Here is a 16,892-nt window from a genome sequence, read left to right as displayed (position 1 = left end):
CAAGAACAAGATATTCATAGGTTGCACAGGAATGGATGCCAGTCAGGCACTGAATAGGCCTATCAACTGGCAAATCAAATGCAAAAAATGAATACTCTCTTTTCTGTGTTGTTCTATTATTGCATTCAGATATTGCTTCGCTTTCATCCTAACGTGTGTAGTGTGCAGTTACTGCAGTGTTTTGTTCTGATTCCAGCGCATGCAGGAAGTGACGAAAACAAGTCCATCAGTCTGTGAACTCCATGGAATGAGGGATTTGCTAGCTAGCCGTCCATCCTGTAAATTATGCAATGTTCCGATACTTTGGTTTGATATTAAATAGGAAGTTATCTTTAGCTTCGAGCTTGCTTCCCTCGCAGATGGCGCTAAGAATATCTTCATGCAAGTCGGAAAGATCATATCCATCTGGGGGATCTATGGGCTGAGCATTACCATATATAGGCCTTGGAGAGGCTTTTTGCCGATCCTTAAAATGTAAACAACAAACTCTCAAGCGTCAGACATTGAAGAAGCAAGCAGAACCAATTGTCAACATGTCGTCCCCGGAGCAAATTATTGAGATTATTATGGACGACAAGACGTACAACGTCAGCAAAAGTAAGCTTATTGAGAAAAGTGATTACTTTCGTGCGCTGTACAGCTCGGGGATGCGCGAGTCAGGTGAGGATTCTGTCGAACTTCAGGGACTGAGCGTGCCAGGTCTGGAATTGGTTTTGGAATTCATCAACACTTCTAAAGTGCAAGTTGTCAACGAGACACTTGAGGATTTGATTGAAACAGCCTCGTTTTTGCAGGTGAGTTCGATCTTGAAACTGATACTGGGGGAAATCCGTCAGGACAACTGTGTGGAGTTGTTCAAACTCTCCGAGGTGTATGGAACATACGATTTACGGAATGCATGTCTGAAATACATGAGCTGGTACTACCATCCCATGCTCCGACGAGCTGAATTCAAAGCTTTTCCAGCGGCACTCCGAGAGCAAGTGAAGGAAATGCGCATGAAGGGCACGGCCACTTTGGTCGCCATCGGGGACTTTATTGGGACGTGCATGGATATGACCGAGCAGGATGAACCGTGGTCCATGCTCCGCTATGGGGAGGTCGAGCAACGGTGGAAGCCGCTCTCCAACAACTTGCCTTCTGACATGGTTAACGTGAGGGGGTATGGCTCCGCGGTTCTGGACAATTATTTATTCATTGTCGGTGGATACAGGGTGACAAGTCAAGAGATCTCCGCAGCGCACTGCTACAACCCCTGTCGGAACGAATGGAATCACGTGGCCCCACTAAATCAGAAAAGGTTAGCCTCTTTCAAGCATAGGTGTAAAGTAAAAAATAATAGCCTACTCTTAAAGTGTTGCTTGCTGCTACTACTACGTTAGGTAGGCCTACAGTGGAATAACTGCTGGTGTATAAGATCAGTAGGCCTAGTGTACATGAGTAAGAGTACTACTCACTTCCCTGCTATCCATAACACTATGACACAGCAACAGTCCTAGCTTGACATTAACTGTATTCTCTCCTCCCTTTCCCAGGTCAAACTTTAAACTCTTAGCTGTGAGTGGTAAACTGTATGCTGTGGGTGGACAGTGTCTGGGCACGGTCGAGTGCTACTGCCCAGACCAGGACTGGTGGACGTGTGTGTCTTCCTTGCCCGAGCCCTTGGCAGAGTTCTCGGCCTGCGAGTGCCAGGGAATGATCATCGTCATGGGAGGATACACCGCCCGAGGTCTGCAATGCATCCTACACCGCCGCTGCTACACACACACAAACCTCAAAATTGTGCCCAAAAATGGGTCCTCATCGTGTGAGTCAACATGTGGCTTTTATTAGGGAGATGGGGAGAGCACAGATCCCATGTCTTTAAATTGAGTTTAGGCTTTGTTTACTTTCACTGTTGGTTGTAATGACCATGTAGGGGGAACAACAGGGAGTTCAGAGTTACATAGTGTTCACCTTTGTTGGCCACAAAAGCTGTGGTGGTTGTGGTAGGCTAGGCCCTGGTCTCCAGTGGCCATTCCCAGTTCAAGGGTTCACATGCTGGCCTGTATGCTTTTCTCCTCTGTCAATTGTCCTGTCCAGAGCCAAATATTTTTGTAATTCTGTAACTTCTTCATTCCTCAATGCATTTCACTAGGCTTTGTAGAAATGCTGTCAAGATGTCTGCATAGGCATATGTTCATTACGTATATAGTATGTACTATGTACGTATGTGCTGTATGATCTACATATTTATCATACAAACTTGTATGTTAAATCTGTAGATCATACAGCACAGAGAGTATGTGTATTCATTTTATGAGACAGTGCGGATACATGCAGCTTGCTCATGACGTGTGTGTGTGTGTGTGTGTGTGTGTGTGTGTGTGTGTGTGTGTGTGTGTGTGTGTGTGTGTGTGTGTGTGTGTGTGTGTGTGTGTGTGTGTGTGTGTGCGCGCGCGCGCGCATGTGTGTGTGCCTGTGCCTGCGTGTGTGTGTGTGTTTGTGCATGCCTGTGTGTGTGTCCTGTGTCTCCTGTGTGTTTCTTGCTGACAGACAGGAACACGAGTGTGCTGCGCTACTGCCCGACCTCGGACAGCTGGAGTGTGATGGACACCTGCTCGGTGCATGTGCGCAAGCAGCAGATGCTGTCGGTGGAAGACACCATCTACCTGGTGGGGGGCTACACACACGAGCTGGAGACCTGGAGGAGGAGGCACAACCAGACAGAAGACGTACTCACGGTGGGTAGAATACGCAGTGTTTTCTATTGTCAACATAGACAGAATATGATGGGGTTATTTTACCCACAATGCGTCAGGATTATGCAAGACTTGGTAGTCCTATACCAACACACGATTTGGAGACCTAGAGGAAGAGGCCCAGCCAGACAGAAGATGTACTCACAGCCTGTATGATAGTGTTTTCACTACACACAGCATTCTAATTGCAAATGAGAAAATGACCTCTGAATTGTGCTTTTGCGAGATATTGAATAAAACTAGCATTAGTAATTAGTAGTAATTAGTAGCAACTAGTAATTAGTAGCAAAATGTAGAAGATAAAGGCATCTAGGCGCAGTGTACAGTTGCAACACTGACAGCGTTGTCCAACACGTGGTAAAGAAGATGTAGCATAAAGTAATAAGATGCATAAAAAGTGTTAAATAGCAACATTTTGATAATGAATTCAATAAATGAATAAACAAATGGTGCGGATGGGAGGTACTAAGTTGAGTTGGACCCAAGGTGTACCTAAAAGGGATTGATGTTTTTATTTGTTACGTTGAGAAGATAGAATACTCTCTATTTTATTCTAGGTAGACAAATGTCTAGGTAGACAAATAGAGTGTTTGACACTCTATTTATCTGTCTGGTGGCATGGAGGAGAGACGCATGCAGACAGAGAGCATGCTGACGTTGGGTTGCGTTAGTGTCAGAGGTCATTTTTATTTTGAACTTGCACAGGATATGAGATTCATTACCCAAAGTGCCTGGGGCCTATGCAAGACATGAGCCTCATCTTCCCATCCGATACTGGTGGGTTGTACGGTCACTGACAAGTTGCGTTTCCCATAGACCAAGTACAATTGTGTGGTGCAACGGCCTTCATGCACAAAAGACGTTGATCCACTGCAAATGTGTGTGTGTGTGTGTGTGTGTGTGTGTGTGTGTGTGTGTGTGTGTGTGTGTGTGTGTGTGTGTGTGTGTGTGTGTGTGTGTGTGTGTGTGTGTGTGTGTGTGTGTGTGTGTGTGTTTGAGCAAGTAAAGGGGGTAAAATCAATTGGTGGTGCTCCATTTCCATTCTGTGATGCTGTGCCACAGATGACTTCGTATGGCAAATGCTGTCGTTTTTATTTGCTTCGAATCAGGTGAATAGAACCACTAATAATGCCCAATCATACAGAGGTTATACTCGCAATTGGTGCCCTGTAAAGCAGGCCCTTGTACATTACATTTCTTTGTTGCACACAGTGTCTGGCTGTGTTTCCACTGGCTCAATTGAATAGAGTATTGAATGGACCCATAAGTGAACAGAGGCAGTGTCTATATGCTGTAACATTGACTTTGCCTGCTACATTTAATGGCTACAGTCGCACAAAGTGAACATATGAGATGCTTTTTCTAATTTAATTCTCTCAAATGGATTGAAATAACAATGTCAGTTTATCTAAACACCTACTTGTAGTGCTAATGAGGAAAGTTGGGTAGCACACTCTAACAGGCCATTTTGCACTGCATTTAAATGTAGCACCATGAAATATTATAAACAAATCTCACTGCATCTTGCATTATGGTGCAGTGTAAGCATATGTCAAAGTTACAAGCTTTGTTACAATGTACTTCATGACATTGATAGGCCCTACAATGTAACAGGGGCCACCTTCACATCAACAAATCAAACCAAATTTAGATGTTGTCTTTAATCAACATTTGTTTTGGCTACCCGTGATGTGTTTGCTTTACTCCTCAATCAAGTGAACTATTTGTGACCATTTCTTTAATGCTTACTTTAGTTGGATTGCTGCTTGCACTAATGAACTGGGCTAAACGTTTTAGTTCAAATGGACCGTTTGGTGGGAACAAGCTGCTGATCGTGTGAACAAAGCACCCCGATAATGCACAATGTTGAATGACGTTTGCATTGTAGTGTCCACTTCATTTTTATTCTTTGTCTTTGTCATTTATTCTTTTTTTTCACAGCACAATATGCTCAAGCAATACTACTGCCAGTTGTGGCTTTGCCTTAAAATAGTGTTATAACAGTTGTTTCCGTGGCTCATTAGCTTGTAACAGGATGAAAGGTAATAACCACACAGGGCTTATAACAGCGTAACAACAACAAAGCACATTGGTGTAACGTGTTTATTTGTTGGGCCTTGAACCGGAGGTGTCTTAGGTTAACAGTCCGAAGCCAGGAATGAAGCATTAAATATCCCGTACACAGCACGTTTGGTGCTGCTCTGTGTTTTCCCCTGTCATGATTTACTGTGGAAACCTAGAGTAAATGGTGGTGGGGTGAATGCAGTTGGATTTATGGCACCAGAGCTGAACTCTTGTAGAGCAGCAGGTGTTGGGTTTGAACAGTGTCAGAAATGCTTCCTGTGTCATTTCCAGTGTAAGTCGATTCCTATGCGCTCTTTGACACTCTTTGACTGTGTGTGTGTGTGTGTGTGTTTGTGTGTGTGTGTGTGTGTGTGTGTGTCTGTGTGTGTGTGTGTGTGTGTGTGTGTGTGTGTGTGTGTGTGTGTGTGTGTGTGTGTGTGTGTGTGTGTGTGTGTGTGTGTGTGTGTGAGTGTATACGTGTATACGTGTATACGTGTATACGTGTATGATGTAGGGCTGGGTGGTGTAGCGAAAAACTTACAGCATCTATTGCCTTAATAAGATTTTCCAATAATTTCACCAGTGGTCAGACGGAACAGTAGAATGCCAAATCTGTCATTCATTGAGTGGACAGAGTAGAGACACAACACACGTGTGGTTGTCTGCATTTAAGGAACAAAATATGAACACAGTAGTGATGATAAAAGTCTCCAACTTTGTGCTAAAAAGCTTCTTTACATACAAGAACTGATCCTGTAGGTGGCAGAAATTTGTTTTGGATAATCAGAACCATGATTTAGTTCTAATTGAAATTACTTTTTCTCAACATTTTGATGAGAAGTCAGCATTTTTTGTTGATACCCACCTATGTTCCTCAGAAGTGGTTAAACAACCCAATTGTCTATGCTTACAATTGTCTGTTTGATTTTTTTAAAACATTAATGACATTTTCTCAGCTTTTTGATGAGAAGTCAGCATTTTTTGATGATACCCACCTATGTTCCTCAGAAGTGGTTGATGTGTTTGATTTTTTATTATTATTATAAATATTATTATTATTGTCATTTTCTCAGTTTTTTGATGAGAAGCAGCATTTTTTTCTGATACCCACTAGAGGTGCTCCGATCACCATTTTTTGGCCCGATCACCGATACCGATCACCAAAAATATTTATCTGCCGATACCGATCATTGCCGATCACAAAAATGATTTCCTATTTTTTTAATAGCCTATTAATTATCCTTATGGAATACCATTTCTGCCCATAAACCAATCAATCTTAATTTGCACATGTCTATTATTAGGCTATTATTATTATTTTTTTTTAATTATTATTATTATTATTATTATTATTATTATTATTATTATTATTATTATCTTTCAGACTAGTGTTGGTAATATAGTCTACAGTATTAATCAATGTATAAGTTATTGCATAGAATAACTAAACTATTTAAGATTGAATTGAAACTGAAACATTACATCAAATAGTTTTCCACATACGAGAAAAAAACAACCTGTCGCTTTAAATGAGCAGCCTCGTGAGGAGAGCCCCTCCCCTCTCTGTCACCGTCCACAGCTGCAGTGCTCCACTACCGTTCTGAATCTCTCTCTCTCTCTCTCAAGTTTTAACCACATCTGTCGCCGTTTGGTGTTTCAGCGACTATCAAACTAATCGACTGACTGCCAATTACAACTTTGAAAACAATAATTGACATGTTTGTGCTGACAACGTGAAGTTGTCGCGTGCTGACCGAGGCAACTACACAGGTTATAACGTAAAATGGCTCACTGGCGAGTACTCAATCGCAAATTACATTGTCAGGTAAACGGCGCATGGATCGGAAAATCAGATCATTGTTGATGCATGCAGATATGGTAATGAATGGTGGAAATGAAGGGGGGAATGCCGAAAAGTTATAGACAAGCAAAGATGCCTTCTTTTGGTGCAGTTGCAGCTGTGCAGAGCCAGCGCCTACATGCAGCGCCAGGTGTAAAGGCAAAAGGAATTTAATATCTCTCGATCGGGTTTTTGATCGGCATGTTTTTCCGATCACCGATCAGGCTATTTTTGGCCATTATCGGCCGGTCATGATCGGCAGCCGAGCAATCGGAGCACCTCTAATACCCACCTATGTTCCACAGATGTGGTTGCACAACCTGTCGGTTTGATTATTTAAATTATGATTATTAATGTAATTTTCAAGACCTCACACTGTGTTGTGTTGTGCTGTCGATCCATCCAGGTGCAGTCGTACAACGTGAGGACAGGCGAGTGGCTGCAGCTGGATTGTTTAGATTATTATTATGAATATAATTTTCCAGGCCTAACGTTGTGTGTTGTGTGTTGTTGTGCCTGTCGATCCAGGTGCAGACGTACAACGTGGCGACAGAATCGAACCTGGATTGCTGGCGTAGTAACCCAGTGCCCTACCGTTAGGCCTTTTATTAATATTATCAATATAACTTTCAAGACCTAACGTTGTGTGTTACGCTGTCGATCCATCCAGGTGCAGTCGTACAACGTGTCGTCGGGCGAGTGGCTGCAGCTGAAGGAGAACAGCTCCAAGTCGGGCCTGAACCTCACCTGCACGCTGCACAACGACGGCGTCTACATCATGAGCCGCGACATCAGCCTGCCCACCAGCCTCGAGCACCGCGTCTTCCTCAAGTACAACGTCTTCACGCACGCCTGGGAGTCCTTCCGCCGCTTCCCGGCCCTGGGGCAGAACATGCTGCTCTGCTCGCTCTACTTGCCCAGTGTGGTGTAAACGACCCACCGTGACCGTGGCCTTGTTTGTGACGTGTGACGACGGTGAGCTACAGGGAGGATAAAAAAGAAATGGGGAATTTTACCAGACAGTGACCGTGGCCTTGTTTTGTTTGTGACGTGTGACGGTGAGCTACAGGGAGGAAAAGAAAGAAAGAAATGGGGAATTTAACCAGACAGTAACAGTCGGCTGCCTGTGTTATGACTGGTAGTGACGATCGAATACAAGAGGGAAAAGAAAGGCTTTTTTTACGCGGATAATAACAATATGGCTGCCTGCGTTGTTGACTTGTGATGGTCGAACACAGAGAGGACAAGAAAGGGGAGGGTGTCTCACCGGAGCAGGCTGTGACTAACAAGGGGTTGAAGGTCAGAGTGTGGTGAAGGTCATAGGGTGGGAGTTCAGGGTGGGTGTTGCTTGCTGGAGGTGAAGGGGGGAGGGGGGGGGTGGCCTGTGTTACAGTTTACGGGAACACAGATGGCTTGTCACCCCCCCACCGCCCCTGTCAAAGGAGAGGTGTGGCAGCAGCAGCAGCGTGCTGACTCAGTGATTGCAGCTTGCTCTTCTCGTGAGAGAGAGATTGATTCAGTCAGCTCTGTAACAGGATCCCATAACAAGTGGTATTTTGACTCATCCCTGTTGAAAGTATCAGTTAGGAGATTGCGACACAATCCGGTGGTTGCGCGTGTATGCTCTTGTACTTATAAATATAAATATGCCCCAAAAAAAAGCACAGACAAGGCAAGCTGAGATGCCTTGGTGAAAAAAAAGCTCTTGATTACGACAGTACAGTATGTGTGTCTGTGTGTTATTATAATCCACCCAAGCACATCTATAGCACTAGCTGCCATGATGCAGCATCATGACATCAAGTATGACACACACATACATGTTGTGTGTATCGAGTGTAATCAAATCCTGCAGAAATAATCAAAAACATTTTAAAAACAGTTATGCCTCATAATGCCACATGGCTATGGTTCTGTATTTACAATAAGGGCCTGCGCACATTGGCTCCGACAGCACTGCGGAGCACTTTCACTTCCGACACAATTCCGACCCCGCCCACAATTTCACCCCAACAGAGCATGGATAGTCAATGGGCGGCTCCGACAAAATAGAACTCATCTCTAATCACTAGCCGACATCCGCAAACGTCAGCGGACATCGGCGCCGGTGTGCAGGGTTGTATTGGAAACAATGGAATCGAACTTTGGCGGAGCAGTGCTCCGCACTTTGTCGGAGACTATGTGCGGAGGCCCTAAACACAGATGCAAGCAGATCAGAGACGGGACTAGGAAGCCGACAGGAGCCAAAGGAAAGGGAAAGAGGGGGCCCAAAATTGTAGCCTGGGCGAATACCGACTGTTGACTCCGTCAATCAGTCTGGCAAAAGCCATGAGAAATCCGTCTCCGTGGACGATGGGAGATGGTCTGATCTTACTCTATCATTTAAATTAATTGAAGTTCCAAACTCAAATTAAAACCCATATTGTGCTTTATTAGCATGCCTGTTACGTTAACGCGTCGCAAAAGCATACAAATAACAAAAGGAAAGTGTGAATATAGTTACCTTAACCAATCAGTAACGGAGCTCGCGAGTGAGTTCTACGTCACCATTCTCAACTGTTTGCTGATTGGCGAAACACTGAGAGAACCGAGCTCGAGGCTTTTGCCAGACGATGTGCGGAGCCAAAATCTTTGGGTGGAGTACAGAGGATGGCGTCGCGAGGCTACCAAAATTGTGTCGTCATTGCATTGCATTTATTAAACATGGGCGGCCTTTCAGATGACTTTGTCCGGGCCCAAATGAAAGCTGTCAGAGGCCATGGATGGGAGTTATGTATGGGAGAGATACTGTATTTGTTAATGAAATATCTTCATCTGCCTAAAAACAAACAAGAAAACTACAACATGCGATTATTTATACAAATACTGTACATAGAGTAAGGTGCCTTCAATAATGCATTTCATTGCAATTGCAAATGCGAATGGAGAAGTCTATGGAGGGGCGGGTGTCTTTTGACAGTATCCACTACAACGTCAGGGGTGTCGTCGAATTGCAGTGATTAAATGAATTAAAAAGGTCTTACCGCACTAATGCCATGCTTGAATACTCATAGGCAATCAGACACTAAAAAAAAAAATTCTACGCCTTGAACTATTTTCCGTTTTTTGGTTGGAACATGTTTTTGCTGCAAAAAAAGAGGATTGTAATAGTGATATGTTTACTCATATTTTGAAGTGGGATCAGAAGTTGACATTTTGAAGTGTGTGTACAGTGTTTTGTATTGTATTGTTGTCAATATTGGAGGGAGCGTTGCTTCATCTGATCCTTCCTTTTGTAACCTCTGATGATGTATAGTGCCTGAATGCTGGTCAGGGAGGTCTGCATAAATAAACCACATGAACAAACACACCTGACCAGAGTTTACTGTTTATTATTATTATTATTATTATTATTATTATTATTATTATTATTATTATTATTCAGTTGATCTTGGGTGTTCAGAAAGGTGCCACGTAACAAGTAAAATGTATTATTATTACTATTGTTATTATTATTATTATTATTATTATTATTATTATTATTATTATATTATACAGAAGGACCAGCAGGGTATTAGGCATAACAACTAATGAAGGGTGAAGCTGCCATTTCCAAGGCTGCCATTATGATTATATGATATGTTTCACTTTTCCCATGCAGCAAGGGGAAAGGTGTGTGTGTGTGTGTGTGTGCGTGCGTGCGTGTGGGTACAGCCACAGTAAATTGTACACTGTTGATTCAACATGTTGAGAATCAAATGGAACACGGTTGAGTTTCCCAAAAACACTTAAAGTAGTTACTTAGTTACTTAGTAGTTACTTTCACTGTGTAAACATTTTAGCTGTTAATTTGCAGAATTCATGCTACCCATTCACTCTTTTCACTTACCACCACCATCAAATTCTAAGTATTCATTATGACTTGGAAAATTGCACTTTTCATACATGAGAGGGGGATCTTCTCCATGGTCCGCCATGTTTTTCAGAAATATACATTTTTAGCTGCAAAAATGACTGTACTCAGGCTATTCTAAAAAATATTGGTTTATCACTTAATAAACTTTCAGGAAAATATCAAATGTGACAATAGGCAGTCCCGTTTCAATGAGCTGCATGGTTGCAGTACCTTTTTTGACCATTTCCGGCACAGTGTACCTTTAAGCCTAAGTACTGTAGCCTAATAGGGCAATATTTCTGGAATAAGTCTCGCATCATCACTGAAAGTTTATACATGCACTACTTTTCCTCGCACATGCAGTATGCGTAAGCATTTTATCTGCATGTGTGACAGAAAGTATTGTATGTACTGTATGTGTGCACAAAACTAGGTGATCTGACAGCCATCCTATATACTGGTACGTGTTACCAAGGGGTGCCTAGTAGTTAGGCTTACGCACTACTAAAGTGTTTTTGGGAGACTCGGCCCACTAGTTCAGTGTTTTTGGGAAACTCGGCCTACTATGAGTGTTGATCCTACTGTTTTGAGTGTTGAGTTAACACTAGAGCGTGTGCTGTGGGTCTTTCGTGGACTAATACTGAGTTTGTTGTGTCATTGATTCCCTTGTTTCGTCCAGATTATTATTTCACCCTAGTACTGTTTTACAGCAGACGCCCAATGGATGCCTTGTCAATATGACCATAATAAAAAAGAGAGAAACATGTGCAGGTGCACCATTTCAAATTCTTTCTCTCTTTTTGTATCACATACAGTACATTATACATAAATCACTGCATAGGATACAAGTATTTGTGTTTAGTTTATTTTAGACCAATAGTCTGTTAATTTAAAACTAGAAATTCACATTGTAAATCTTTATTTTTCTGTTCTCCCTGATTCTGTAAACAACTTTATATAGGACTTCACTTACATTTGTAATAGAATAGTGGATCATGGTTTGAAAGGGTAACGGAAGCTTAAAAACAAAGATAGATGCTGCTAGAATGTCAGATTGTGATATAACTGTACATGGACTGTACTGAACATGGAATCACTGACATTGTGATAAAATCTCTAGATAGGTAGTGATCTCAGATCCTTATGAAATTGCAAATGATTTTAGACCCTGATGTGATTGCATGTTAAAACTTTTAAAAGCGACCCTGATTACAAATAGATTGTGGCTCTATAGACCGTCTAGACCGTCTATAGTTTGAGATTCTGATGCTAAATCAATCTCGACGGTATTAGAGGCATCTCTAGATCCTGATGATGGGACTCCTGGTTGGGGTGCTAACACGGGACCCTGACGACCGGCGCTTGGGTGTGCTGAGGCGCTTCTTGGCCTTGGGCGTCTTCCCTCCACTGGTCGGCGTCCCTGGAGGCCTCATCATCCCCTCCTCCTTGGTCGCCTCCACAGCAAGGTTACCTGCATCATTGACAAAAGGGGAAATAGCAAAGGCTCAGAGGTTTTCTCCAGGTAGAAGGGGTGCATCTGGTTATTCCTTTTAAAGGTGCACTGTGTAAGATTTTTAGTTGTTTAAAAATGAAAATGGGAATATTCCCCATGGTCCACCATTTTGAATTTCCAGGAATGTACATTTTTAGCTGCAAAAATGACTGTACTTGGGCCATACTAGAAAATATTAGTTTACAACTTAGTAAACTTTCATCAAAAGATCAAATTTGGCAATAGGTAACCCAGTTTCAATGAGCAGCATAGTTGCAGTACCTTTTTTGACCATTTCCTGCACATTGCACAGTTATTTTTCAATGACAAGACAGTCTATCTATCTCATTAGGTACAATGGAGTAAATTGTGTGACGGCTATCATGTGCTAGTGTTTTACTTACACCATAAATATACTTTTACTTTTGACTCTTCCAGAGCAATGACTGTGGGGCAGGGAGGCATAAGCCAACCAGGTCTCTGAAATAAGTAGGGGTGTAAATCACAGCCTTCGTGATGATACGATACGGAATCGATTTCCTAAAGCAGGGATTCGATTATTTTCGATACTTGGGTGGTTGGCGTTTAAGGGCGTAACGCCCCCCCCCCCCTCCCCCCCCCAAAAAAAGTTGTTCCAATTCCTGAAAAAATTGGAAAAAAATAGAAAAAAATAAAGCACTTAGTGGTCCGTGGAATTTCGCCTAATTTTTGCCATTTTTGAGAAAGGCTTCATTGACTGATAAACTAATTGCAAACCACTCGCCCGCCTCCAAGGTCAAGGTAGTAGGCTACGCCCTGATGAAGGCCAGACAGCTGAAACCGTCAGCTGTTTTTTTGTATCTCTGTATGGCCCAACGTTTAAATACTTCCTTGAGAGCTTTGGATTTAGTTTATCATTACACCATTACCCTTAGTTGATGCTTTTATCCAAAGCGACCTGCAATTATTTACAGGGTTGTGGTTTCTAGCCAGGCTACGCCCTCCTAGTGCAACATGATCTCCAAAAATTACGTGCTCCTGGACACGGATGTTAAGGACACGAAATCCGTGTCTAGGAGCACGGATTTTGCCAAAATTCCGTGCTCCTGGACACGGAATTGTTTTCCGTGCTCCTGGACACAGAATTGTTTTCTGTGATGGACACACAGAAGTGCTCTCTCTATACTCCCACAGCTCTATGTTTCTACAGTCTTTGACCTCAGTCAAATATTTTTTCTCCAAAAAAAACATTTCTTACTGACAGGTTAGGGTTAGGGATTGTTTTGGTCTGGGCACAGCTAGTATTCTTTCATTCATTATATGAATTTAATAGCCTATCAACCAACTGGAAAAGGTATTTCTCAAAAATATGTCTTTAATGACAGGTTAAGGTTAGGGAATGTTTTGGTCAGGGTACAACTTAAATTGCTATAGCATTATTTGCTTAGGATTAGCATTTGGTATGTATTTTCTAATGATAGAATTAACACAGTGCTGTGGGAATATAGAAAGCAGTTCCGTGTGCCCTTCACGGAAAACAATTCCGTGTCCAGGAGCACGGAATTTTGGCAAAATCCGTGCTCCTGGACACAGATTTTGTGTCCTTAACATCCGTGTCTAGGAGCACGGAATTTTTTGAGATCAGACTGCCTAGTGACACAACACCTTTGGCTGAAAGTCATCGATAATCAGGCTTGTAGTTACAGTCCCTGGAGCAAAGTGGGGTTAGGGGCCTGGGTCAAGGGCACTTCAGCCATGAATGGAGGTATAGGGGGAGGTAAGGGATTTGAACCTGCAACCCTGTGATCTTGAGACCACCACCCTAACCATTGGGCCACGGGTGCCCTACATTGTTAGTTACCTGCATCATGACTTCCTGTCCCTGTCTTCCCCAGGAGGAAGTCCACGTCCACAGAGAACACCAGCTGCCCATACTCTGTGTAGTCTGTGACGTTGCACCTGCCGGCGATGTCCCCAGCGTCGTCCGTGTAGGCTAGTGGCGAGATGCAGCGTGTGAACTCCTCGCTCTGGTAGCTCACCACACTCCACTCCTTGATGCTGACGTCTGGGATGAAGGAGCCGTCACACTGGAGCCAGTCTGAGGAGGGCTGGGTCTGGGCCTTCAAGCAGGAGGAGGAGGTGGAAGGTGCAGGGACTTTTTTTGGGCTGGGTGTCGGTGAAGGTGTGTTAATGTTCAAGCCTTCCCGAGCTCTCGCAGCCCTAGGTGGGAGCTCATACTGAATCAAGCCGTGCAGTCTAGATGAGGAGGGACGGGGTGTGGAGATGGGGCGGACCGGGGCATCTTTGGAAAGGGCTTCCCAGTGGACGTAGGCCCTGTGGAAGGCGATGGGCTTGGGCCGTCCGGCGATGCGTCGGTGGAGCTCGGGGATGCTCAGAGACAGCACCTGCAGGTTGTGCTTAGACAGAGGCTTGGACTCTGTGTTGGCCAGGCGCACGCACACCACGTAGGTCTTTGCACTACTAGGAGACGCTGCCGCGGCTGCAGACACTGTGGGAGAGTCAAACAAGATTAAAGTTATGACATTGACAACCACTAATCTCTCTAAGCAATCAATCGCTTTTCTCTGATTGGCTGACGAACCTGGTGGCAATGTATTTTGCATAATTGGCTACCTTTAAAGTAGATTGCAAACAATTCAGTTACTGTTCCACGTTAGTGCTCTTTTTATATATTAAGGTTGGGTAATATACACATTTGTATGCAACTTCATGTCTTAGGCCTAGTTATAATATTGCATGGATGATAATAGACCATAATTATTTATAGAGAATTTTCAGTAATATGACAACCTGGTGAATTTACAGCAGAAGAAGATCCACTGTCTACATAGAAGATGAATTTCATTCGATACTGCTCTCTGCAAGATGAAGTGTCCTCCATGTTTTATCAATTATAATGTGTTTTTGTAATCATACAAATATGCCTGTTTAAGTCATCCCCATGGCAACATATTGAGGGTTCCATGAAAGATGCTTCGGTCCAAGGTCTGTCTCCTTTGTAGAATTTTCAGCTCTATGACATCATCAGCAACTCCACTTCAGGATTTGGAAACTGCTCAAGGAGATATGGCTTTTTGTGGCTAAGGTTATAGTATTTAGCACGATAGTATTTAACACAACTCCTCAACATTGAAAGTGCCATATTAACAACGAAAGCACCAAGACAAAATGCAGTAAATATAACTTTAACATTTTAGAAAGACTCATTTTTGAATCACTCAATCTTATGCGGCTGGTATAAATTGACTTTGTATAAAACAATTGTAAGCTTTCATTTGATTGTGCCTAATATACTCCACTACTGAGGTATGTAAAAAACAGAAGCACAAATGGTTAAGCGAGCTGGTATACTTGACCATTTAATCCCCAGTAGCAAAGACTGTGACTGACTTGCTGTTGAAAGTTTATCGTAAACCAGCATCTTTGGGTCATGGAACCAGTGCAATGTGTAGTTGTGGCCACAAGGAGGCTGTATACCTCCACCACTTGGCAAAGCTCCCATCTCCTCCAGTTCCACAACTCTTCTTAGTTCAGTCTGACACACGCATGCACGTACACACACAAACACACATGCACACATGCACACAGACCCCACTCCATGTCACAAAAACAGCATGGCTACAGGCTGTGTGGCTTGATAAACTGGGTTGCTTGCTCGTGTTTGCCAATTAAGATCACTGAGTAGGGTCTATTATGCCTTTTACTGGCAACAAGGAGGCAATCGATAGTCCTGATTAGCTGCCATTGCAAGCCCCTATTGAGGATCTGTTTTCTGTTCAATCATGCTGACATCCAATGAGGGAGTTAAAGTGGTACATCAATCAAAGCTGTTGTGCTGCTGATCAGGGGCGTCACCAGACCTATTTTACAGGGGCACGTGCCAGGGAATTGATTTGCTCTGCCCCGGTATGAGTTAAAAACAACAGCAACTTTGTTATGTTGGGATTTAGCTCACATTTAGCAGAATAATCTACAGAATGTGCACAAAATAGCACTACTTGCAATAATATAATAAATTCAGATAAAGTAAGCTATTTCAAATGAATAACTGCTCTCTCTGTGCCCTACTGTGCCCCTTTATATCATCATGTCAGCTGACGGCCCTGCTGCTGATGGATCTCCAGCCTACAGACTTTGGCCCAAATCTGGCCCTAATACGGCTGTAGTCCTCACATGTCTTCTCTGAATCAGGGCCCGGTCTGTTTCAGAATCACCTCAAACCCTTCTGATCAATGCAATGCAACAATCCCAGTGGTGTGCAAATAGTCACAGACATAACACTGGCATACAGCGACATTTCAGCAGTAGCCTAACACATGTCAGAGTGGCTCAACGACAGCCAGTGTCACTATTGTATGGATTTTAATTGTTTGTTTGTTTGTTTTAGTGGACTATCAAAGAAACTTATTCATTTCAGCATATCAACTAACAATTACTAATTCATTTATGGGCATTAGATGCCATTGCGCCACCTGACGTCTGAGCCCTTCAGAAAAACATATTTTATCCGCATACCAGGGGCGGAGCTTTAGGCAGGGCAGGCAGGGTATTTGCCCCTTGGCCAGGGCCCTTCTGTATTGGTGGTGGGGGCCCTATTATGACCTTGGCAGGCTGTATGGGGGGCCCTATATCCGTGTCTTGTCCTGGGGCCCTGTGTGCAATTTTTCCGTCACTGCCGCACTGTGGCGATAAAGTCCCCAAAACTAGGTTACACATTGCCGGTTGGCTCTATAGTCGCTGTCACTCAGTCAGCCAGATTTTTATTTATTCACTCACACTTTCATAGTGATTAGCAATTTGCCTGTTGCTTGCTGCTGGTGCTGTGATTCATCTCCAGCTGTGATTCACTGTGACACTTCTAAAGCGCTGACAGTGTGAATC

At 43.3% G+C, this 16,892-nt stretch overlaps 2 protein-coding genes across 2 annotated transcripts; one reads left to right on the top strand and one right to left on the bottom strand.

The window, feature by feature from the left end:
- The first annotated feature begins 216 nt into the window (after positions 1-216).
- On the top strand, positions 217-7,962 carry klhl42 (kelch-like family, member 42). The gene is made up of 4 exons (XM_063217965.1): positions 217-1,300; positions 1,536-1,729; positions 2,536-2,723; positions 7,316-7,962. The coding sequence occupies exons 1-4, from the start codon at positions 534-536 to the stop codon at positions 7,574-7,576; spliced, it is 1,410 nt and encodes a 469-aa protein (XP_063074035.1). The 5' UTR covers positions 217-533; the 3' UTR covers positions 7,577-7,962.
- A 3,464-nt stretch (positions 7,963-11,426) lies between these two features.
- LOC134464534 (uncharacterized) lies at positions 11,427-14,919 on the bottom strand. Its single transcript, XM_063217964.1, has 3 exons — positions 14,802-14,919; positions 13,852-14,499; positions 11,427-11,990 (listed from the first exon to the last, which is right to left on the bottom strand). The coding sequence occupies exons 1-3, from the start codon at positions 14,890-14,892 to the stop codon at positions 11,821-11,823; spliced, it is 909 nt and encodes a 302-aa protein (XP_063074034.1). The 5' UTR covers positions 14,893-14,919; the 3' UTR covers positions 11,427-11,820.
- Between the last annotated feature and the right edge of the window lie 1,973 nt (positions 14,920-16,892).

The sequence above is a fragment of the Engraulis encrasicolus genome, chromosome 15 (genome assembly GCF_034702125.1).
Source record: "Engraulis encrasicolus isolate BLACKSEA-1 chromosome 15, IST_EnEncr_1.0, whole genome shotgun sequence".
NCBI lineage: Eukaryota > Metazoa > Chordata > Actinopteri > Clupeiformes > Engraulidae > Engraulis > Engraulis encrasicolus.
The sequence above is the reverse complement of the archived record's forward strand: the minus strand, read 5'-3'. Positions and strand labels throughout refer to the sequence as shown.

Excerpts from the sequence above, each read along its gene's own strand:
- klhl42 (XM_063217965.1), top strand. The coding sequence starts at position 534 with ATGTCGTCCCCGGAGCAAATTATTGAGATTATTATGGACGACAAGACG. Across the intron at positions 1,730-2,535 it reads GGGAGGATACACCGCCCGAG|ACAGGAACACGAGTGTGCTG; the intron begins GTCTGCAATGCA and ends TCTTGCTGACAG. Across the intron at positions 2,724-7,315 it reads AGACAGAAGACGTACTCACG|GTGCAGTCGTACAACGTGTC; the intron begins GTGGGTAGAATA and ends CGATCCATCCAG.
- LOC134464534 (XM_063217964.1), bottom strand. The coding sequence starts at position 14,892 with ATGGAGGACACTTCATCTTGCAGAGAGCAGTATCGAATGAAATTCATC. Across the intron at positions 14,500-14,801 it reads TTCTGCTGTAAATTCACCAG|TGTCTGCAGCCGCGGCAGCG; the intron begins GTTGTCATATTA and ends ACTCTCCCACAG. Across the intron at positions 11,991-13,851 it reads GACAGGAAGTCATGATGCAG|GTAACCTTGCTGTGGAGGCG; the intron begins GTAACTAACAAT and ends TCAATGATGCAG.